The sequence below is a fragment of the Triticum aestivum genome, chromosome 2B (genome assembly GCF_018294505.1).
Source record: "Triticum aestivum cultivar Chinese Spring chromosome 2B, IWGSC CS RefSeq v2.1, whole genome shotgun sequence".
NCBI lineage: Eukaryota > Viridiplantae > Streptophyta > Magnoliopsida > Poales > Poaceae > Triticum > Triticum aestivum.
In genome coordinates this window covers 758,209,267-758,233,656 of record NC_057798.1, presented here as the reverse complement: position 1 = coordinate 758,233,656, position 24,390 = coordinate 758,209,267, and the positions used below count along the sequence as shown (strand labels likewise).

Sequence of the window (24,390 nt, the reverse complement as noted above, 5' to 3'; positions counted from 1 at the left end):
TACGCCATCCTATGCCAGAAAAGCCCCATGAATTATTCAATCTAGTTTCCTTTCAATTGAGGAGATTTAAGGTATGAAGTTTCTGAATATTGTAGGAAACATGAATGATTATTAAAATCATGAATAATTTTTTGAAAATTATGTACAATTTCAGAAAAACATGAATAAAATTTGAAACAGGAACATCTTTTAAAATTCACAAAGCTTTGAAAACACCAGTTTTTTTAATCAAAACATGGGCATTATTTGAATTTATGAACATTTTTCTAAAAATGGGAACATATTTTGAAAATTCATAACATTTTTTATAAATGTCTATCTTTTATGCGCGAACTTTATTTTGAATTGTGAAAATTTCACTAAACCAAGAATATTTTGGAATTTGGAGCATTTTGAGAAAGGCCATTTTCTTTTAAAAATCCCTGGAATTTGCAAAACAATATTTTTTAAATGCGAAACTTTTTTCAAGTTCCAAATATTTTTCAAAATAGCAAAAGGAATTTGGAATTCTGAACATTTTCAAAAAAATTGTATTTTTTTGAAATTTTGAAAGTTTTTTGAGAATTTGAGTTTATAAAATAAATTATATAAAAAAACTTGGAAGGGAAAAAGAGATAGGGAAGGAGAATATAAATAGAAGTAAAACATAGAAACAAAGAAAAATGGGCCAGCCCATTATTGGTTTGCTGTGCGAAGCTTCGACTATTTGTCGCCCTGTGAGAAAAATAGAATTTTCCAGCTGCGTGGGCAGAAAAATAAGTGGGCTGGCTTCACTGGGCCACAGCGTGCGGCCCATGTATGAAATTCTGGAAAAGCCTTTTCTTTTATAGCACACGAACGCATAAGATTTTAGTAACGCCTCGGATAGATTTTTTTTTTCTTTTCAGCGGTGAATGGATGAAAAAAATGGCGAAACGCACCTTGCTTTATTAGTAGGTAGGTATATATATAGATTAGCGGATTGAGACTATCTCAGATGATTACGTTCTCTGTGGTGAAATTAGCCCATATGGGTTTAAATCTTAGACTTAGCACTGGTGCTTGCATTTTTTTGGATTTATTTCAGTCTTTCCGGTGATGTTCATTCAATCGGAGTAGACATTCCCATTGGCTACGAAGGTGCGGGAGAGTATCTTGTGCTACCGAGGCTCGGGTGCTATCGTGATACGGGCTCCTGGGCCGTCGGATTCTCATATCACCTGGCATTTGAAAGCTATTGGATCTGCTGGACCTATGCGTAATTTTTAGACTCCTAGAAGCCTTTTTTTTACAAATGTTGCAGAGTTATCGGGAGCCATCTGATATGAGAATCTAACGGCCAGGAACTCGTCTCACAGTAGCGCCTGAGCCTTGATAACACTAGATATTTTTCCGCGAAGGTGCTTGTATCTCGAGATGACGTGCCAGCCCAGTCACTTGAATATGCTCATATGGATAGGGTGTGATGCGTGTGTTCATAGGATTAGTGCGTCTGCGTATGTACAGTATTAAGAAGAATATTAACATTGATTCCTTCGGCTAGATCTCCCTAGTTATTTTGTATTCTTATTATCTAAACCACTGCAAATTTGAAAGAAAAAAAGAATTGAACACAAAAGGTTGTACGTTTTCAATGCTGTTTCACCTGCTCAATTTTAATTTATCATTTTCTAATTTTGGAGCTCTCTTGTTCAATTACGATGTTCAATTTTGGATATGATTCATGATTTTGACCAGGTCAACTATTAAGATTGGGTCAAGGATTTCTCAAATTAATTGGCAACAATCAGCCCATAATAACACATCAGTTGATATGACCCCAAATGCCGTCGCTAAAAATATTATTAGTAAGGTGAACCAGAGAAATACTGAAAAGTATATAGTTTCTGCAAGACGCTAGGAAAAAAAGAAACAAGCTACTGATATACGTTGCAGCAAGACGGCAACACATATTTCTATTGGACATGTTCCTGTTCAACTTGTTGCACCGGAGGACGTCGAGCCACGATTTAGAACTCCATTCAGGCAAACACATCTACATGAGCATACAAGGAGTAGTACTAGTTTGTTTTAGCCTTTTGTGATCAGTGCGCCATTTTTTTAAATTAGTTAATTAGTGATTATACTTTAGATAGGAGAGAGTTGGACTAGTACTTTACTAGACCGGGGTCGCGCCCTGGCGCAAGGGTGCCGGTCCTAACGTTTTGGTTAGGCATGTAATGCTAAGTTGGTATTAATCCAGGTTTAGCATATGCATTTATACAGCATGATAATAATACAATGAAGAAAAAACGTTGAATTGTGATAAGAGCGAGACAGAATGGTGCTTAAGGCAGAATCAATTTATGTGCTTCATAATCATCGGGCACCTGGTGCCCGGCTCATCACATTGTCCCAACGCTTAGAAACCATTTTGCGTTACCAGAGGAAATTAAAGTGATTGCTCAGAACGGATTAGTCCAGTCCAGTAGATTTACATAAAAAACAGGGCATTGCCAATGGGTAGGACATCATATATACCTAAAGTATGGCAAACATGACACATTTAGTCATTACAATAATATGTCTAAAGGAGTGATCCAATAAAGCAGTGTCTGGTATTTATCAGGGGAGGATGTAAACCAATACAAATCATAAAAGTGCAGTACAAAATAGGATACGGTTCAATAAGAACCATCAAAATTCAATATAAAGAAGAATATCTATCTTAGTATTCAGGAGTGGTCGAGTAGCGAATGGTTCTATGTTAAAAGACAATGCATCATATATTTGATCTTACGAGTCTAGATGAAGTAACCACTGCCCGGTATGATTGAGATGCATCAAGTTTGTCACAAAGAAAAATACCAAAAAAAAAACATGGTTTGATGGATCAGGATTACAGCAAGTCATTTATATAGAACTGTATGCATCCCATAAGTAGAAAGACCATCTTCGGGCACTTCTAGCATCAATTGGCTCTGCGATAGTACTGCAAATAGAAAGTGGCACCGTTAGAACATCGGTTTTTAGTTATGGATTACATAAGTATGGCACAGGGTACTCAACATAACACAAATGGTTTGGACGTATAACTATGGTCCAATAAGTCTCAACTTTAACTCGCCCATGTAAGAAAGCAACTTATAGTTGAATAATTACAAGGAAGCATCAATCATGTGCATACCAATCAATATTGCTGGATTTCTACCATCATATTAACATTTCGCAATTACTGGGTCCAGGTAAATATTTATGCAAGGACCAAAAAGAATTTGGTCTCGCTATTGGTAGAGCTTAAAGAACAACAAAGTAATGCAGAAAACAGAAACATGGGACTGTACATATTCTACAGAAACACACCATTATACCATGTAGATACAACACAGATCAATCAGAAGGGGCAACTACTGCTCTGTCTATGAGAGAAAGAAATCAAGTAATATTGCGGGACAATGAAAACTGATTGCAGGAACAAAAAAGCTATTCTTTCATTATGTCATTCAAGGAAATACCTCAAGAGTTATTTACCTAAACAGTATGCGTGCCTCGCTGCTTGAAGAATCATTGATAATGAATTTAGAACATTAGCTCATGAATCAAAGGATACATGATTTGTTGTCCTTGCTCTTGATCAGCACAACAGGCGCTGGAAGTAGCCACTGACACCATAAATAAATGTTAACAAATATGGCTGGAGGTTGTACTTGTGCAAGAACTAAACATGGCATGCCTGCTGATACTGAGCACATGAACTGAATATATTCTAGGATGGACAAAAATAATTTTTGTAATTAAAAGCAACTTTACAAAAGCTGAAATACAACCAGGTCTATCATTACAAAAGGTTTATGAAGTTATGGTATGCCTTTTCAAACAAAATGACAGTAAGGAAATAAATCGGTGTTAAACCAACCACCTCCATGTCACCTTCTCACCTGCAACGTATCACATGGCCCATTATAGGCAGTTCGCACAAGGGCCTCTAGAAAGCCAGGGCCGGACCTGAACGTATAGAATCCATGGGAAAACTCACCTTAATCGACTGCATGAGGTTGGCCTTGTCCTCGAACCTGAGCTCTGCATCAAAGCCATTAGAGAACAAAACTTAGTCAGTTGTTTCTCGGAAAAACGAAGGGATACAAAAGTATTCTTAAAACCGTTGGTCACAATTATCTTTATTATGATCATTTAGCTTACGAAACCTATTTAGAGGCATCATGTCAAATACAATAGTACATCTGCGCTAAGAATTGCAAAACATGCAGTCTAATGCCCAACACATCGGCACTAAAGCTGGTAGTTGCAAACCAAAGTCCAAAACCACATTGTATGAGAATTTATTTATACAGATAAAGAAGGGAGAAAATTATTCAAATAAGCTATTATGGCTATTGAATTTTATAGACAGCTAATTTAGTCCAACTCTGAGCATTTAGTTTTGCATTAGCTATTGATAATAAAGCATGGAACTAAAGCAGACAACTCACAGAAAATTTGTATATCTTCAGTAACTTTGATCATATTTTGCATAAACTAAAATCAACTATAAAGAAAACTTGATAACATCGTTATCGGGCTTGAAGGAAATCACTTTATTTGCTTGGGGAAAATTGCTCACATATGAATTAAGAGAGATGAATCTACATCCTTTTAACACACCTAATGCTTAACTATGCCAAAAACAATTTTTTAAAATTGCATGTTAGTTTGTTCAGAATTATGGGCATGACTCCCAAGCCATTTTGGGTACATCACTTGGACTAAAGATTCCATCAGTTAGTACTGTAGTTTTTTCAGAAGATCAGAAACATAATAAGAAAGCAAAAGCCAGACACAGTAGCTATTAGGCATACTAATAAGTAACTCCATTCAAATGCCTTGCCGATCAACTTCCTAGGTGGCAATTCATATGAACCCGGCATAAATAGTCTGTGAGATACACAACATAGAATATTTTTTGTGTAGACAATGCACTCGTGACTATGTGAGTAGGCAGGTGATACAAATGTGTTGTAGGAGTATATTGGAATTTTACCTTCGCTATCACTGATGCATATCGGAGCATCTTCCCTCGACCCTTTCATGATGTGGTTGCTGCCAGTGCTCTAGGAAGAATGAAGTTGTATTAATAATAGAAAGGAGATCAAAAATTAAAGCTCAAGCAATCATTACCATTCGCCATAGAAGCCTGCTCACTCACAACAATGCAACTGGAATAAAAAATATATCTAAACGAAGAGCAGACATGTTACAGAGATAAAAGTCACAAAGAAGTGAATATCTTTTGGAACTAACAATATAAATAGAACCAAGGAAACATGTGAGTTATTCCATAAATATTAAGTTAAGAAATCAGCAAGCACTATGAGCCATATATCATGCAACAATATCCAGTATATTAAAAGATTACAATGCTAGGGAAAATCATGGGAATAAGACTACCACAACAGGTGCATTGCAAATATGATTAAGATAGACAAATCCCAAGGACCAAATCTGCTCTTAACATTGTGGTCTATTGGTACCATTGCAAATAGGCTAACCCACTTTTGGAGCAAAATATAACTATATTTGTTGGTATAATTGTAACATACAACATTATTAGTTCAGATCTATAGGACCAAATATGTTATAACTACAAACCAAACTTGTAGTGCAAAAGCAAAATGTAGAAGATCTCATAAACCAAGCATGAATATTGCTTGATTATGGAGACATACCCTGGTCAACGCAAGTGAAAAAATGAATCAATGGTGTAGCTCATCATGGCGAGTGATACAGCTGGAAGCATAGATCCAATCGCCATTCAATCGATAACTTGCGGAAAAATAGAAGTAATAGTATCACAATGAATTGAAACAAGCCATTCAACCGATAACTTGCCGGGAGCAAGTCTTTCTAGTATAACAAAGTGCAACTTAATCTTAACAAGATTAGATCAAGGACCAACAAAAAACAATAAAAAATAAAGAATAACTCATATGCAATAAAGGTATGAGAGAAGAAATCTTACATAAGACGGCTACAAATACTGGAGCATAAATAAGCAACACCTATAAATACAAATAGAAAGGGTTCATGGTTCATTGCACAGTGGGCTCAGATTCGCCTTGCCTCGATCATATAACCTACCCCTGTCATCTCTTACCACCAGATCAATCTGTTTATACAGTGGAGCTGCCCTGGTTATCACTCAACAAGAATGACCATCCAAGGACAGAACAACAAGTATCACAGGATCAAAAGGAATTCTAGAGACAAGAGGGAGGATCCAACTTGACACCCGCATGTGCCTCGATTACTCAAAGGCACACTTATTTCAGCCACGGTTAATCATCATCACCCTAGCACGAACGACACTGGTCAATTTAGCAAATCCAGGAGCGTAGCTATACGACCAGGGCCCCTTTTTATACGCATGTGAGCGAAATGACTAAAATGCCCTCGGCAGGGCGGCGTAATTACGCGCGGTGGCACGAACGAGACGGTAACTATTTATTCCAGCAATAACTTCTTTTATCCGACGGACAAGATCGATCGGGAGCGATATCCAACGGTCCAGAATGCATCAAAAATTCGATCCGACGGCTGAGAGTCGCTGAGCTCTGAGGAGCCTTGTAGGAGGTTTCATCTCTTATTTTTGGATGGACAAATCCAGGAGCATAGCTATAGGACCAGGGAATACACATGCAAACCAGAGCATCACAGATTGGACCAGGGAATCCCGTACAGTAGCCGAAGCAGAGGAGTAGGAGGAAGATGGAGCTCACCGAGGGAGGTCGTAGCCCAGGCAGTACTCAGTGGGCGTCGGGGTTGCGCCTGAACGCCATCCAACTGGCGAGGAACCACGTCGGAGTTGCGCCTTGCGCCGTCCCACCGACGAGCACGAATGCCACGGGCATCGAAGTGGCCAAGGAGGTCAGGAGGTGATGTGTAGCACATCCAGGAGCACCATTACGGGCAGAGCAATTTTTGGAAATTTACTTTCCTCTAAACAAGGAAATCATTAGAACCCCTTCCATCATTGGAGAACACCGAGAAAAGAAACAATTCGGTAATTAGTAGATGAGCATATACCAAAACTTTGTCCAGCACTAAGAATCGATACATAAGAGAGAATATATAGATACATAAGACAGAAATAGACAATCCCATACTCCCAAGAACTCAGCAATGCAGTGCCATGCTAAGAACAAAATTAAACATGTTTTTTCAGTGAAATTTGAACACCCCAAAATAATCCTAATGTGAATTTTCCATTTTAAAAGCTCATATTAATTTCTCCGGTGTAACACGATGTAAAATAGTTTTCAATGATTCCTTACAGATGTAAATGACAGCAAGAGGAAAATAGCATCAGACAACATAGAAGCCTAGAAATCATAAGTACTTTCAGCAATCATTCTCGTGATTCATCTTCTTTCAAACCACTATCACACAAAAACTCGTGAAAGTATGGGTACACCTCCATCACTAGTATTCACTAAATACTTAACATACATAAGCAACAACTTTAAATACAAATAAAAAGGGTTCAGGGATTGAAGATTAATTCCATCAGCCTGCTGGAGGTGCAAATAAAAATTGTTTCGGATTTTACAAATAAAACATAAAAACAAAATACGTGATAATTAATTCCGATCAGATTGTTGTAGTGATAGGCCCCTTTTATGGGCAGTGCTAAGAATCAGACTACTGATATTAAGCTTTCCATCAGACTACTAGTCAACCATTGGATTGATGCAGCCTGGAACGTCAGATTAGAGAGGTGGGCCTAGGTAGTTAGTTTGCATGTAGTACTAATTGTGATTTGTTTCCCGTCAACTACTCCCCAGAAATCACGTTAGACACTATTTTAGCTCTAGCCCCTTCCTTAATGATTCATCTTACGTACTTTGAAATCTGCACTAAACTACTCCAAAGAAAACAGGTGCATCTGATGCATGCTGTTGGCCAGTTTTTGTGACACGGAAGCACATAATATGGTAACACATGCTAGCACTAGAACAATTCGTTTTGCTTCTATTTCCTAGCAAATTTGCTTCCATATCAAACTACTCCCTCCGTTCCAAATTACTCGACGAGTAATTTGGAAAGGAGGGAGTATATTGTTTCAACCTGGTGAGATTATTGTCCAGCGCGACCTTTTATTTTGTTTATACTGCAGAAATTTTTTCTCGGAATGACCATAGAAGTGTCTGCAATGTAACAATAAAATGCTTCGAAGAATACAAATGTATGATTTTATCAAGCACCTTCTCTTTTACCATTGTGACTAATAGTTTCAATTAAATTATATTGGGGCTTTGCTTCCCAAGAATTTGGTATTTGCGTTCAAAGAAATAGGAATTTGCTTCCAAAGAATTTGGTATTTGTGTCCAAAGAAATAGGAATTTTCTTCCAACGAATTTGGAACTTGCATCCAAAAAAATGATGATTTGCTTTCATAGACAACAAAAATGACGCATATGACCAGGTTTGCATCATGCTTCCATAGATATATATTTTGCTTTCATATACAAGAAAAGTGAATCGTGCTTCCATAGATATATATTTTGCTTCTGATCATTATGATACTATTTTCATATATCAGAGAATTGTTTCCATATGAACATATATTTGTTTCCATCATAAAGTTAAAAACATAAATTTTAAACTATATCGGATATGTTTCCACAATGGTGACCATTTATCTTGATTAAACAGAGAATTTGTTTCCATGGTGATCATGAAGCACTGCACCATCTACGGGCAGTGACACAATATGCAAAAACACGAAGACATTCTCTGGCATCGTTGCCTTGTGGAAAGACGCTGCATCTTACTACCTTCTTCTGTGCTTCCTGAAATCCAAGACATAATCATGGGAGAGAGTTAACAAATTTCGATGAACATATCCAGTAGCAATGGAGAAGAACTCTACAATGCTTAAAATAGTGAACAGGGAAAAAAAACTATGCTTCCTCCGTTCATTCATGATGAATTAATGAAATTTCAAGCTAGTGCATCAATCGGGACTTGCATGTGCTTCACACTTCTTACCTACCTGCCGCGTGTGAATGTGATGCTGAGACACATCGCCTGGTAATCCACCATTCTGCATGGCGTGAGAGGTTATCCCAGTCGGCCTCGTTTCCGAACCGAGAAGACGCCCAGGCGAGCTGGATCAGAGACCGAAACTACAGGTGGAGCAGCGCATGAACTTGACGAAGTTAAGCACGGCAACGAGGGAGGTTACGAGCTCGTCGGTGAGCAGGTGCTGGGTCATTCTCGGCGTGGCCGCCGGAGGAGATGGCGCATCGACGAGGTGGAACGGAGGCCGTGGATGGGGAATGGAGATCTCAGCGGCGAGGGGAGAGAGATGGGTTGAGTTAGATCGGGATATTAAATTCGGGGAGAAATTATGGGGCGTGGGCCAGAAAATCGGGTGGTTAATATCTTTGAGTGCATCTGTCAGTCGTGAGATTAAAATACAAATCCACGGCGTCCGACGGGTCTGACGAATGCTTTTCATCAACTGTATGCAGGGAAGTGTTGCCCTTTATCATACTCCCTCTGTAAACTAATATAAGAGTGTTTAGATTACTAAAGTAGTGATTTAAACACTCTTATATTAGTTTACGGAGGGAGTACCTATTAAAAGAGGTTCCTATATCAATTTGGTCTAGTTCATGGCGGACAGGAAAGTCACTGCTTTGGGTTAGCCATCGAGCTAGTGAAATATGCAAAAAAAAAGTTTTCACTTTCTGCCATTGTTATTTCTTCTGCGGTTAAAGTGTTTAGTCTGCTGGTGCTTAGAGATAACATGCTGAAATGAGCGAAGCGAGCTATTGCGGAATAGCTCATGGTTTACAAATATTCTGTGTATAAACTTGTATAGAATACATTTTTTAGCAAGGGAGACAGTAATCCTATTATTTAATGAGACAAAAAAGCAATGTCCAGATAATATCATACACAAAAAGTCCATGCATCAACAATTTATTTCATAAGCTCACATCGCGTATAGCGGACCAGGAACAAATAGAACAAAAAGGGACCAGCTGAGGCATAAATCTTAGGGTATGCCAAACTGCTACTAATTAGAACAGGGAACAGCGCCGTGCCAATGAACTTCAAAAGGGACCAGCTGAGGCATAGATCTTAGGGCATGTACATTTTCCATCTTTATCTTAGATATAAGTAATTTTAAAGTTTCTTGACGCGACCCACAACACATCATCATACAACTGTCCATGGTTAAACACATGGTTTTCAGGCATATTCCAACAAAATTATGTGCAGTGCTAGCTAGAACTTGTAGGTAGATGCGTCTACATGATATAATAGATATATACTCTTCTCGAGTGGTGGAACTGCACCACAGGCAACCTGGGATCTTACACCCTCTTGCACTTAAAGGATGCAGCTGAAGGGCCGGTTACTTGGCATGTCTTGGCGGGCCCAAAAAAAGGAGCGAAGATACGAGGTATGGACAAAATGTTGTATTACATGGTTGCTCCTATTTACGAATTTACTATTGGTCAAGACATGCAGGCTCCTATTTAAATAATGCAGATACGAGGTATGGGCAAAATGTTGTATTACATGGATGCTCCTATTTACGAATTTACTATTGGACAAAATCTTACACCCTCTAACTCTACATTATTTAATTAAACATCAGTAGAAGTCTCTTCTATTGTCTTCAATGCTGAAAAAACAGCTGAAATACATGCAGGCTGATGCAACTAACTGAGAATAAAGGTTAGTATAAGTTTCCTAAATAAATTTAGGTTAAAAGGTAAATCAACTAAAGTTTTTTGTGTCTGCTATACACTGGTATATGGAATCAGTAACCCACACACTCTGCTCCAACCGAACAACAATAGTTGCTTTCTTTTAACGCAAAAGAGAGATATGTCCCAAAATGCCTTGCTCAGGAACCAGCAAGGCATCATGTTGTGTTTCCCACAAAGACCATGAAGCATATAAAAAACTAAGCATAGAAGTAGACACGAACTTGGTTACCTAGACTCGAAATGCAGGGCTGGCGGCTGCTCACTTAGGCTCGAAGTAGCTGTCTGTCGTCGGGTCATGGATAGTAAGGCGGGATAGATTCGTTTTGGCTTCCTCTCCCTTTGTGTGGTGGCCGCCTGAGCTCCTCCCGCCGAGCGTCAAGGAGGAAGAGATCGGGCAGAATTGGTGAGTGAGAATTTCATAATGCAAAATCGGTGAAACTAAACACACATGCTATAGTTTGAAGTAAAGAAGTAGCATATGCATTGGAGACATCATTGTTTAATTTACTGAAGTGGCATTAAATTAAAAAAAACGCAGAAGTGGCACACTCCAAACCAATAAGACTGAATTAATCTAAGAATATTATCATTACAGAGCAACGATTTCTGAACTTGCTGTCTTTACCTGCTCTGAATTACTGATCCAGTAATCATATCATAATCATCACTGATTATTATAGGTCTCACTTTTTTTTGCAAAACTCCACAGACTGTCTGTATATGGCAAGGTAATGACGATAGACGCTATGGTTGCAGATACACAGTAAAAGATCATGGTGAAGTATAAATCCCAAAACACATGCTCTTTCAAATAAATTTTGAAACATAACAGCTTGCTACTTGAAGGCTACTCATGGCTTCGCTGTGTGGATTTTAGAACCGCGTACCTCAGGTGGAGCATAGGTCGACGTTCCGGCGAAATCAGTAGAACAGGGATACTGGATGCTTCCCTAGAGGGGCTTGAGCCTGTCTTTAATGTATCAAACCATCTCACAATAGTATCCTGCACAAAGAAGAATAAGCATTTACCTTTTAGTGAGGGCTTCAATCTTGGAGACAAATAAAAATATTTAGAGTTCACAAAGTGTCTTTTAGTATAAATTTCATGAAAGACTACAGTCATACTCATTGCATCGCTTATCTAAAGAAACATTAAATATTTGGTGTGAAAACATGTACTTTTTGGAAGGAGATGTTTCCAATACAACCACTGCTACAGAGAAATTTTGTGGCAGGAAGGCAAATTGAATTAAGAATAAATCGGACATGCTAATTCAGCCAATGAAATACATATCCCCTCTGCACACATATGGACTCACAGTATATATAGACCTTAAGTACACTCCATCTGCAGTGTACATGTTCTTGGAATACACACACGACCTAGAAATATACATCGACTTGAAATACACACACCAGTCTGCATTATTTATGGACCCAAAATACACACACCAGCCTGCAGTTTTGGACATGGCTCAGTTTGCTACAAAGACTTGGAGTACTATCCGAATTTATGCCCAGCTATTCCACTAAGGCACTGTCAAATACTATTTTTGGTGTGGTTTGTTATTTAGTTAATTTGCTTGTCTCACCAGTTTGGCTAACAAATGTCATGCTATCAGTCTGAGGGGATGAACAATTCATCAACTGAAAAAGTGTAATCTAGTTGCTTGTACTAGTCTCGATCATGGCAGGTAATATTTAGATCTAGGGTAGATGGGGGGCTCACCAGTGCTGGGTGGGAGGTGAAGAGGGAGGGGTGTTGGCCTGCTCCTCCACATCCACCTCCTCTGGCTGATCTACATGTTGCACCTACAGAGACGGGATGAGGCAGGGAAGGTCGAAGAACCCGCAGCAGCTTCCCCATTTGCCTTCCTTCACATAACAGCAGACACTCACGCATCAAAAAAAGAAGAAGAAAAACCAAAGGAAGAAAAGGTGAGGAGGGATCCATACCGAGGCTCTTGGAGGGGATGTTGCGTCCCCTACGCCGCCACCTTTGCCTCGCGTCGCTGTTCCTCCTTCCCTCCGGCGGGAGCCGGGGCCGGGGCGGGGGATTAGGGTTTGATCGTTAGGAGGGGGGAGAAAGAGGTGATGCGGGAGGAAGAGGAGAGGGGGCGGCACGAGTGCGGGCGGAGCAGACAGGCACGCCATGGGTCGCCGGCCGGATGAAGGAGGTGATGGCGGCGGGGAGCAGACGGGCGTGGGCGCGGCAGCCGCCGCCGCCGTCGCCGGATTAGGAGCGAGTGAGGGAGGGAGGGAGGCGGCTGCGGGAGGAGAGGAAGCGAGCGAGGGAGGAGGCGGCTGGGCGGCACGACAGGGAGGCGGGCTCGGGAGAGAGGTGAGGCGGGAGGAAGGAGGAGAGAGCGGCGGCATGGAAGCAGGAGAGGGAGGCGCGGTCGCGGGAGAAGGAGGCGGCGGCTAGGTCTCCACTGAGCCATGGGAGCCGGCCCTTTTATACCCCATGCGAGCGAAATGACGAAAATGCCCTCGGCGGGGCAGCGTAATTACGCGCGGTGGCACGAACGAGACGGTAACTATTCATTTCAGCAGTAACTTTTTTTGATCCGATGGACGAGATCGATCGGGAGCGATATCTAACGGTCCAGAACGCATCAAAAATTCGATCCGACGACTGAGCGCTGAGCTCTGAGGAGCCTTGTAGGAGGTTTCATCTTTTATTTCTGGATGTTGCATCGTGTCTGGTTAGTCAGCTTGAGCTGATGTTTTTGTTTAGGAGTCTAAGCCAGGTCGTATCTGGTCGGTCATTTAAAGGTCTTGGCGCTGCCCTTGTATCGCTGAGTTAGGTTTTGAGGTTTATTAAACAGACGAAAATCCGCCAGGTTCCGACAGCGTGCTTCCGCTGAGAATCCGATCAGGATTTATGCTCACTAGATGACCCGGTGCGCCAAATGGCGCAGAGACCCATTTAAAACCATGTTCATGTTGAGAAATATTTACCTTTTTTAGTAACTTATGTTTGATCAAGGATAGAGACCATGTCAACCCCGAAGTGTTTTGAACGTGTATTTGGACAATGTGTCATTTGGCTCTATGTTACCCAAGTAAGGTGCAAGGTCCAAATTCAAGCATGAAGGGTAATGATTCTAAACCTTTTGTAACATAAACCTTTGCATTTGTTAGTAACTTCGGGTTTTAGCAAGCACTGAGGGTAATAATTCTAAACCTTTTATATGAAAAATTAAAGAATACCTATGTTCAAACTATATACTTTAGCATGTGAAACTAATTCAAACTGTGCAAGTTGAAATATTTAGAGACCGATCATAAAATTGCCGGCTCCACTCTGCTGCAACTCGAGGGCCGACTTGCTGCACCTTCCCCACATAATTGGCCAGAAGGTATTTTAAAATTTTCAATTGTCTACATTAGTATTTCTTAGACACCATATAGGAGATGAGTGAACAAGAAAAAAATTGTTAAATGAAAACTATGTACCTTAGCTATCTAAGGCTTATGAAAACTGCAATCTTGAAAGAGGAAAACAACATTAGAAATCTTAATGTTGCTGGTCCTGAATAGTGTATTCGTCTAAATATGTAGTTGATCACCTGGTGCAAAGTAAAAAACTTCTCATGATATGCTACTGGGAACCTAAAAGCAAGTGATCACACATACAAACATTCCAAAGGAAAATGCGTAAACTCACAACTCAAACAAACTACTAACAGGACCATGTATGATTTTGCAGCTTAGAATCTACATAAAACAGAACAGTGCAGGTAACCTCTACCTAAATCTCACTACTAACTCTATTCAAACATTTATTCTTAGATCATCCGTACTCCTTTTATGTACAAATCAATGCAATATCTCTGTCTAAATCAATGCTAATGCATGCACATGCACAAGTCTGAACTAAACAACATATATGATATAGCATAATTATATGATCTAAAATATATGCATGATCTGTTGGAACCGCCAGTCCCTTGCCTCGTCTACAGCTCGCCGCAGCTCTCTCTCTCTCTCTCAGTGCTTCAGCTCAAGCGATCAAGAGAAGAAGGAGAAGGGTGGACACAGGAGGTTCCCGGTGCTCATACACCGCCGCCACTACGACCTTGTATTTTCTCCTCGAGCCACAACTCGAGTGCACACCTATTACAACGTCACCGTACAGGTTTTATACCCAGGGCCAGTGACCGGGCACGTACCCTCACTCCCTGCTCTCTCGCATCCACGATCCGCCCGCCTCGCTCGCGGCAGCGACGCGCTCCAGCGCGCAGCTCGCGGCTGGCTTCCAGCGGATCATGCACGAGATCCCCGTACGTTTCGCCAACAGACCAGGCCTCCCACGACGTATTCCGTGTACATGCACACACACGCTCAAACGCTACCCACGCACGCACACACATGCCTACGTACACCCACGCCACGGAGGCGGCCGTGCCCGACTCGCCCCATGCACGCCCATGCGCGCGCCTGGTGCTCCCGACGCGAACGCCGCCATCCGGGCATGGCTTGCTACTATCGTGATCAGGGGAGGAAGATGGTGAAGCCAAAGATGAGCAACTGAGATTGGGGAACGACGACCGGCGAGCAGCAGCCCATAGTGATGGTCGGCTCCATTCGACCATGACGCGAGTAACGCCGGAGCTCCAGCCTGAGTGCTCCTTCCCCATGCCCGTCCTACTCATCCTCCCCTGCTTCTCCACACCAAGCATGAAGACCACACCGGCCAGGCTCTCTTATGGCGATAACCTGCGCCCGATCCAGAATCCTTGCTGCACAAGGAAATAGATGACCCGAAGCAGTCCAATAATTAGTAGCATCAGAGATCTCCATAGCGCATTCAGAAATATAACAGTTTACATTCCGGTCAATGGCAGCATGAAGTCCAAAAGCATCAAGTGAAGCAAGAAGAAAGGTTTAAAGATAGTTCAAGGTAAAGAAAATCCTTAGGGTTATTTACAACAATTTATTTAGGTTGCTTTCATAAAGCATAGTGCGACACCATCGAGTTAACAATATGAAGTGGATGGCCGTCTCAATTCCTTGCTTCATGCGATGAACAGATCTGTGTAAAAATACACAATGTTAGTTACAGCATGGACATAATGTGTTGGAAAGTTGACCGAAAATGGTAATTATATTACTTTATCATAGGTTATGGGAGTAATCACTGCATATTCCATCGGTACCAAAGATTAGCTAAAATAACCCTTTTCTAAGAAACAAATCAACAATCTATCTGGTGTAGATATATACTATAGATGCAGTGTTTTTAGCAAACCAATTAGCTTTACACTTAGAACTGAGCTCAGAATAAAAAGGGAACTTATAATGAGAAAGGAGGGAATTTTATAAGCATATTAATCTCTACATCATAGACTCTTTTTGAATCTGGACCATTATTAATAATTTAACATGTCATGACCTATTTTGTTCTCATGTCAATGGATAGAAACACCTACTCACACATGTAAAAAGGCTAAAGCTACCACTGAACCAAAGCTATGGAGAAACTTCAATTCTAATGTTGTGTGAAATAACCTTTTGTCAGAACAAACCAAGCCTATGCAAAACTGTCATGCAAATTACAGAATAAACTTAGTAACACAACTATTTGTTTGTTTGATGGCAAATTTTAATTCTACGAACGAAAGCAAAATGCTGAGAGACTTATCAAGGGATACCTGAATTTCATTGGCATGTGCAATTTCTAGGAGTAAAGAACTCTGTTGCTCACATTCATATACATCTACTAATCAAGAATAGTCTACAAAAGTGCATGCTAAGATGTAGTCTGAAGAAAACAATTATCAGTATGCCCAAACCAGAAAATCGATGTAATATCTTGTAAAACAAATATCAAAATCATGCCCAATTTCACCTTTTAGGGATTAGAGCAAGATTCAGAAATAGAACCATCCTTATTAAATGCCCTCTGCTCTGAACCACAGTTTCAAAATGATTCTGAAAGTACAAATGCCTAAGGCTCCTTGATGTAAATTTGTAACAAATATGAATCCAATGTATGGAGAAATAAGACAGAGGGCAATTTTTTTTGCTACTAAGCTGTATCTTGTATGAAACTGCGCCCAGATATAATTGGTATCAAACAATTTGGTTCCAGGTATTAAAAGGAAAAGGTAACCTCCTTATTTTTCAGGTAATATCAAATATGTGGGTCTACAGAAGATTTAATAGACCTATAGAGTTAGTTTCTGAGCTACCAATTTAAATAATTTAATGAGAAAGCTAATCCCACGACCAAAGTGTGTCTGTATGTTGTGCTAACTACACTTTAAGGCTTGAAGAAAATGTACATATATGTTAGGCTACGTAACAATGTGATGATTGTATGCATCGATTGATGCAGAGGCCGGAGGTTTTAACCTCCTTTTCCAAAAAAAAACGTGAGCCATTCATTCAGTAAAAAAATGCAACCAAGTATAGAACCGGCAAATTAAACAATATTTGGATCCATCCTCTAAGAATAGCTATTAATCAAACATCATACCTTGCATCGTTGGCATAAGTTGATGGCAAGCAAGGACAGCAAATAAAAGTAGATCCGCTACTTCTAGTAATTCTACCAGACACCTGGATGGAGAAAACATGGCATCAGAGGTTAACGATCAAACACGTGGCAAGCATCAAGCAAGGCCATCAACCATTTAAGTAATAATACAGGAAAAGAACCACCATATATGTGAAGGAGCGAGCTTTTGTGAAATAGAACATCGCTGAGGCAAGTTGGCTAATGCGTTTCATTTAGGATAGGATGGGAGTGACAGTTAGTACTTAGAAGCTCTCTTGATCCTTTTAAGAACTTAAAAGGTCCTTTCTTTTCTTTTCTCGACAATACGTGTTGGGAGACCAGCTCATGAACAGAAAGCATTCCAGCAAGGATGCACATACTTAATATGATTTGGCTCATAACATAGTTGAAATTCGTTGTCTCAATAGTGCTTCACATTAATTTTGATAGAAACATATTTCACATTAATTTTCGTAGAAACATATTTCACATTAATTTTAATTAAAAGGAGCAGGGGCATTTCCTCAATGAGATGGCAGGTGCAAGCAATTGTGATCAGCAGAAAAGGCTAAATCGTCAGGGTGCCGACGGCATAGATCAATGGAATAAATGCTCACAAATGAAATAACAGTGAAGATGATATGAATCTTGACTCTGGGTTGAACAAAGTAAATGGGATAAGCTTACCTTGCCGCAGAGACGATTGACGCCCAACTTCAAGAAAAAAGGCGAATACGCCAAGCAAAATCTGCAAGGAAAATCTTAATTCAGACATGGTACCACCTGGACATAGCAAGACATCATCCAGATGTCTAAATTGCGCCTCACCTGCTGGAATCACCCTCGCCTCAATGAAAGAAATATAGCCCAGTTTAACCCTGAATATGAAGCAAAAAGACATAATGAGACATGCCGAACCTGCAATGAATGAATGAATTGTCTGAACCTACATGTCTTGACTGTCGCCTTTCTACAGAATTACTGGAAGGATTTTAAGGGAAGCCATTGGGAGAAAAATGATGAAAGAGGGAAGAGTATCTGGTCGGCTATAGCTGATCCTTTGCATGAGGTGCAACACGTTAAAACCAACCAGTGGAAGCCACCCGGGGCTGGCGTATGGAAAGTGAATGCAGATGCTTCTTTTAGTGCTGAAACAGGGCATAACAGCGTGGGTGTTGTGGTCAGAGGTCAGACCGGGGCTGTGGCACTGTCAATTTGTAGGCGAGTACTCCCATGCAAGAATGTTGATGAGGCAGAGTTAACGACCATACAGGTGGGGTTGTTGGAACTGCAGAAAGTATAGAGAGGCGCCATCTGCATTGAGACAGACTGCGTTGCGGTCTCAAACCTGCTCCAACCTGAATCACAGGACAAGTCGGCCTTGTTCCCACTCATTTCAGATGTGAAAGATATGATGGATTCCTTTGCATCGGCGTCAGCCTCGGCAATCAATCGAGAACGCAATGTTTTGGCTCATAAACTGGCTGACTATGCAAGAGCTCATGGAGACAGTCTACTGATCGCTAATGTTCCTGACGTGCTGAGACAGTTCGTTTCAAATGACTGTAACCTGAACCCTGATAATCTATAAGCGCAGGGCTTTTCTCAAAAAAGAAATCAATTACTGATCATTTTTTAATATTGTGATGATGGTCATCAGATACTATACAATATCTTGGGGTTTTAACATGAGAAACCATGCTTTCACTTTGAGACAGGAAGAATACTATCTGGCAGCTACAAAAATGGATCTATTGTTGTATAAGTAGCAAACTAAACTCTTATTCACACTATATTAGCTACGGGGTGCTCAAGGACAATAGAAAAAAATAGGCCATAGCATCAGGACACAAAATTAAAGTTAGCGAAGGCATCAACCTAAGTTTAGAGTTACCTTAAGAAAAAAATCGACAGAAGGCAAAATTAGGCATCGTACTACTTTCATTAACAGTTGACGGCAGAAAATGGAGGTAAATACCAGATTTTAGTGCCATGAAGACCTCGCCATTTTGCAGAGGCGTAAGGCTTTGATCAGATTGTAGTATTTAGAAGCACAAGATAATGGTCTTAGTAAAGGAATGCAAGAGAGATTAATACCAGAGGTAGTGAGCATTGAGCAACACAACATACATTGTATAAATATAGAAAGACATGAACATATTTGTGAATTTTAGTATAAGCATTTCATAGCATCCGAAAAGAAGTAAAATAGCTATAGTTTTTTAAACACCTCTGCTTTGCAAGAACATGAAAAAAAAAACTCTAAATCTACGACTGAAAACAATATGTAGAATCAGGAAGAGTAATAGACGTATGATATTGATGATTTATCATAATAAGAGATAAGATGTAGAACTTAAAATGACGCGGAGGAAATAAATGATCATACGACATTCCTATTCCGCAACATAGAAAAACAGAACGACTGGCCAAAGTGATTAATCAACCTCTATGTGAAGGATGGTGGCTTTATTTTGATGAGTGAGAAATCCATCAAAAGCAATTCAAGATTTTCATTCCTACAAATTAGAGAAACCGGGGCGTTTTGGTCACCATTATCCCAAAAAAGTATGCTATGAAGATATTATTAGGAAACTGATATAAGCTAATTGGCAACCATCTGTATGCTATGAAGATATCATTAGGAAACTGAGGTCACCCAAGAAAACAGGAACTTCATGCATCTTCCTTCCTACTGGACATAAATAAATTTATGAATACCAAATGAACCAAATATTGCACAGAAATATCGAAGGATGTAATTACAACATGCCCACACCACGCCGGATAGTTCAGTAATTATAAGCTGCAACCATCATTATTAGCTACGAAAAACAGAGTACTTGTAAAAAAAGATAGAAGGCCAGCTCTCGCAATTTCAGGTACTATCATTCTCATGCTTCATGACAGAAACCGTTCCATGATTTTTCCCGACTATGTTTTCATTTGTAACAAAATGACAAGATAAACGGGGACAAACAATTCGTTTTGTACAACAACCTTTTTATCTTGAACTATTTTAGTTTCTCTACACTAAATTTCTAGACTACGCTGCAAACACAAAAAAAGTTATGTAACGTATATATTAGTTTACACATCTGAAGCTTTTTGTTGCTCCCCCAATCTAGATTTCCTGAATCTTTTTTGTGTAAACCTGATAAAAGCACATATCTTGTTATAAATTGAAAAGGGAAAATAGTGGCAATTAAAAAAAATCATAGTAACTGTAAATTGAGTTCTACATGAGAAGCCAACCATCTTACTTCTCACAATTTTTTCAAAGAATCAAAGTAGTCCAAAGAAATACTTTAACTATTCAGACAAAAATCATATAGATCTTAAGAAAAAATTCCCAAACATCCATGGTTTGAGCAGTATGACTGTGTGTTGCTTTTACCTTGCCTGACATGGTTTGCTGCTCTAAGGTCGTGCATCCCCCATATCCTCCATGGTTTACTGTTACAAACGTGAGCAGCCTCCAAATCCTCCATGGTTTACTGCTCCTGCGGGCTTCTTCAGGGTAGAAAGTGAGGAAGAGAGAGAGAGAGAGAGAGAGAGAGAGAGAGAGAGAGAGAGACGGGAAAAGAGAAAGGAAAGAGACCTGCTCACCTGTGGTCGAGCTGCCCTGGCTTGCGGCGTCGGAAGTGTCTCTAGGGCGAACAAGGGCCGGCCTGCTCCTCCCGCAAGTCGACAGTCCCCTTCCATCTTCCGAGCAGCTCCACCCCACCGAGACAAGCGCTGCCACTGCTGCTTCTTTTCCCTGTCGCCGAGTTCTCCTCGGTTCGGGTCGCCCCACCGCAGGCCTGTACTGCTTCTTCATCCCTGCTCTCCATGGAGACGTCCGATCTAGAACCACGCATCATCGATGGTCGCGTGGAGGATGAATAAAAGGAAGGGGAGGTGGATCTGCTACGGCTACGGGAGAGAGGAGGAGACGGCGGCGGCGGCCAGGAGGGAGTAAAAGTGAGGGAGGGGGAAGGCCATGTGCGTGCGTGCGTTAGGTTTTCATCTGCCCAACACCAGACCCAGCCACTCGCCGACGCCGTGGGCGCGCAACCCGCCCACTGCTTCTTGGCCCCACAAATGAGCGAGCCCACCGGTCATGCAATCTCAGCCAAAGCATGCGGGTGTAAAAGAGACGAACGGTTGACCAGCCGACAACACGGTAAAACGAGCGACAGTAAATCGATCGTGGGGTGGAAAAGGCCTCGTGAGCGCAAGTGCGCTAGAATGGCGGGTAACACAGCAGCGTTTATATGTTAGATGCGTGTGGATTGGGGACTTAGTAATTCCCTAATTGCTGCATGATCCTAGTACAGGATCATCCAAGTACTTATGTATTGAGGGTGTGCTTGTTGTCTCAGTGGTGTTTGCATGTGTCAGGTTGTAAACTCCGCACGTGTAAGACTGGAACTGCACCATGAAAAATTGGAAAATTTATTCGCGGCGTCGATTTTCTGTCGTCTGTCGTCGCATCATCAGTTGTGTGCACTACTACACCGCCCAAAAAAAGAGTAACCAACACTTGACGTAGCCACCAACGTAAGAAATTTTCCTACATAAAAGTGTATAAATTGATTAGCAGATAACACATAATCACGTAAGCAAGAAAGCCCACTGAAACATCGCACTATAAAAAGCCCTTTCATCATCTTCCACATGTGCCAAACCAATTTTTATCTTTATGAAATCTCAACCACACGAAGTGCACGGAGAAGCACGCTCAACCTTTCTAGTAAGATAAAGAACCAACAACTAAGATCGACAACTTCAAAACAGGGAATAGTTAAATAAACAATTCAATTATAATGTATTAATGTTTATAAAACATTTGGGTGTACTGTTTTGAAGTGACCTAAGTAGGTCTCTTTGAGAACAAATATTGTCACTCAAGTAGCGCCAGAAAGTTAGATTTGAACTCGTCCATTTGTGCCGCTTGGAGCAGTGCCACTGAGACCTGCACACCCCGGCCATCCCTGCTGCCCATCAGTGCCACCTGACCATCCGAGTTCATCCTAATCGGCTCTGTTCGCCTTGGCTTGCCCCACCCAAAGTCGGCGATCTGGTATGCACTAAAACCCGACGAGCCTGATATGTTCATTAGCCGGTCGATGGAAGGCATGGGATCGAATGAGAAGAAATTCCACCCAGCGATAGGGTCTTCCTTCATCTTGTTGATCTCGCCTTGGACCGCCGCAGCCGCAGCCGCCAGGGCGCGCTCGCCATGAAGCTCCCGGGCGGGGAGCCTTGCCAAGCACTTGGTGAGGCACGAGCCAATGTACCCCGCGGCGACGGGAGGGTCAAGGCGCTCACGGATGTCGGCGAAGAAGAAGAGCCACACGTCGTCCTCCAAGGAGAACGACTTGCACCGGGCAAAGCACGTCCACGCGAGTGCGACGACGGTGGCGAAAGCAGACGGCGGGCGAGGCAGGGGCGTGCCGCCCGACTCGTTGAGGTGGACGATGTGCTGCTTCAGGCGTTGGATGTCTCCTTCGTCCAAGGTGAACGTTCGGCGAATGAGCCGCTTTCGGTCTTCGAAGACTGATGATGCTAGTGCCACCTGTGGACAGGAACATGTAAGGCGTCAAATGAGTAATGATACACCTACGTTATTATTTGTTACGTATTTTAGGCTAGTTATGGTGGAGAATAAGTTACATTAGCAACATGTGGAGAGCAAGTTAAATTCGTTCAAACACGTTCAGATTTCATATAAACACGTCTTTCTTCATTAATTACTTGCCACATCGTCTATTTTGTCTAGATACGTATGATGTTATCACTTATGTTTATGATGTTATCACTTATGTTACTTCTATTATGGGTAGTCTTACCGGAGAAATGTAGCCAGTTTGTAAGTCTAGCATTTTCGGTGTCAAGTACACCCATTTTCAGAGACGGTTCTGAAAGGTTATGGTATAGGACCATCACTTCATCTACATCAAAATTGATCTGTATTTTTCACATCAGTCTTTCGGTGTCTCTGCGTGTATAAGATTGTGAGTGGATGGTGCTACCTAATCTGCTCTAAAAGTATTAATTTCTCAAATTCAACACGAAGACATCAAGACGCTTAGAGCGAACCCATCATGTACGTACCGAGGGCAAATTTGGAGCGAACTTCCGCAGGACACTCCTGGCCAGGTCGTCGCCGCCGGGCATCTTGACGAGCGAGCGGTCGAAGCACGGCGTGGCGGCCGGCGTCTCGCCCCGGCACGCCGTCGCCCACGCCTCGACGAACGTCCACAGCGCCCGCCCGTCGGCGGCACCGTGGTGCACCGTCACCCCGAGGGCCACGCCGCCCACTAAACGGGTGGCCTGCACGGCCAGCACGGCGGTGGGAAGCTGGCTCATGTCCACCTCCGGCACGAGCGCCTCGAGCACGCGCAGGTCGTGCTCCTCGTCGCCGGCCAGACGTCCGATGTCTGCGTCGCACTCGGCGACGACGAACCTGACGCCGTCGGAGGCGGAGCAGCTGATGCCGACGTCCCCCGTCTCCTCGAGGTGGACCAGCTTGCCGGCGAGCGGCACGAAGCTTTCCAAAGTCGCGGCGAGGGAGGAGCGGAGGGACTCGATAATGGCGTTGAATGGCGGCATGTCGTCGCCCTCGTAGAGCAGGACGTGCTGCAGCACGGGGAAGACGACCCAGAGCGCCTCCATGGCGGTGAACCTGATCGGCCCCGGCGGAGTCGCGGCGGTCTCCGGCACGCCCACATAGCTCGCGTCGATAATCCTCACGGGCGACATGGGGACGACAGAGCAGGAAGGTACCAGATCGAGAGCTGCGCGCTCGCCGGTGAGGATTATCGTGTGTGCGGACGACAGGAGCCGGGCGAACGGTGGCACGGGTGCACCGCGGCTTGTGTTTGGCAGTACGCGGGCGCGTCCTTGGCGCTCTCTCCTACTACTACTGGCAGTCGCAGTCGATCGACATGAAACAGTGACGAGAATAGGCGTGCACTGGCGCTAGGCGTGCCAGCAGTATGAATACTGGTGAACAGGAACGATTTTATGATCCAAGAGAATCCTCAGCTGGCCCACCCAGAGAGAGTGTCGACCCCAACCACGCAACCTGAGACACTCGTCAATCCCAGCTTTACTTTTTGTTTGACCAGCAACAGTGGGGACACCTCCCATTGCCAT

The 24,390-nt window shown here is 42.1% G+C and overlaps 1 protein-coding gene and 2 long non-coding RNA genes across 4 annotated transcripts; all 3 read right to left on the bottom strand.

Moving 5' to 3' along the window:
- Window positions 1-8,502: 8,502 nt before the first annotated feature.
- Window positions 8,503-13,150, bottom strand: LOC123042508 (uncharacterized). 2 transcript variants are annotated; one of them, XR_006418818.1, is made up of 5 exons: window positions 12,699-13,150; window positions 12,472-12,617; window positions 11,630-11,745; window positions 10,972-11,096; window positions 8,503-8,804 (listed from the first exon to the last, which is right to left on the bottom strand). It is a non-coding gene; the product is annotated as an uncharacterized lncRNA (long non-coding RNA). The 2 variants fall into 2 exon arrangements; XR_006418817.1 differs by having other exon boundaries at window positions 10,972-11,745.
- Window positions 13,151-15,552: 2,402 nt separating this feature from the next.
- LOC123042507 (uncharacterized) lies at window positions 15,553-21,108 on the bottom strand. The gene is made up of 4 exons (XR_006418816.1): window positions 20,857-21,108; window positions 20,645-20,760; window positions 17,935-18,125; window positions 15,553-17,309 (listed from the first exon to the last, which is right to left on the bottom strand). It is a non-coding gene; the product is annotated as an uncharacterized lncRNA (long non-coding RNA).
- A 922-nt stretch (window positions 21,109-22,030) lies between these two features.
- LOC123047191 (phenolic glucoside malonyltransferase 2) lies at window positions 22,031-23,994 on the bottom strand. Its single transcript, XM_044470686.1, has 2 exons — window positions 23,347-23,994; window positions 22,031-22,807 (listed from the first exon to the last, which is right to left on the bottom strand). The coding sequence occupies exons 1-2, from the start codon at window positions 23,992-23,994 to the stop codon at window positions 22,133-22,135; spliced, it is 1,323 nt and encodes a 440-aa protein (XP_044326621.1). The 3' UTR covers window positions 22,031-22,132.
- Between the last annotated feature and the right edge of the window lie 396 nt (window positions 23,995-24,390).

Bases quoted from the DNA above. Each gene is read 5' to 3' on its own strand.
- LOC123047191 (XM_044470686.1), bottom strand. From the start codon at position 23,994: ATGTCGCCCGTGAGGATTATCGACGCGAGCTATGTGGGCGTGCCGGAG. The intron at 22,808-23,346 runs GTACGTACATGA...TCCTGTCCACAG, and splicing joins TCGCTCCAAATTTGCCCTCG to GTGGCACTAGCATCATCAGT.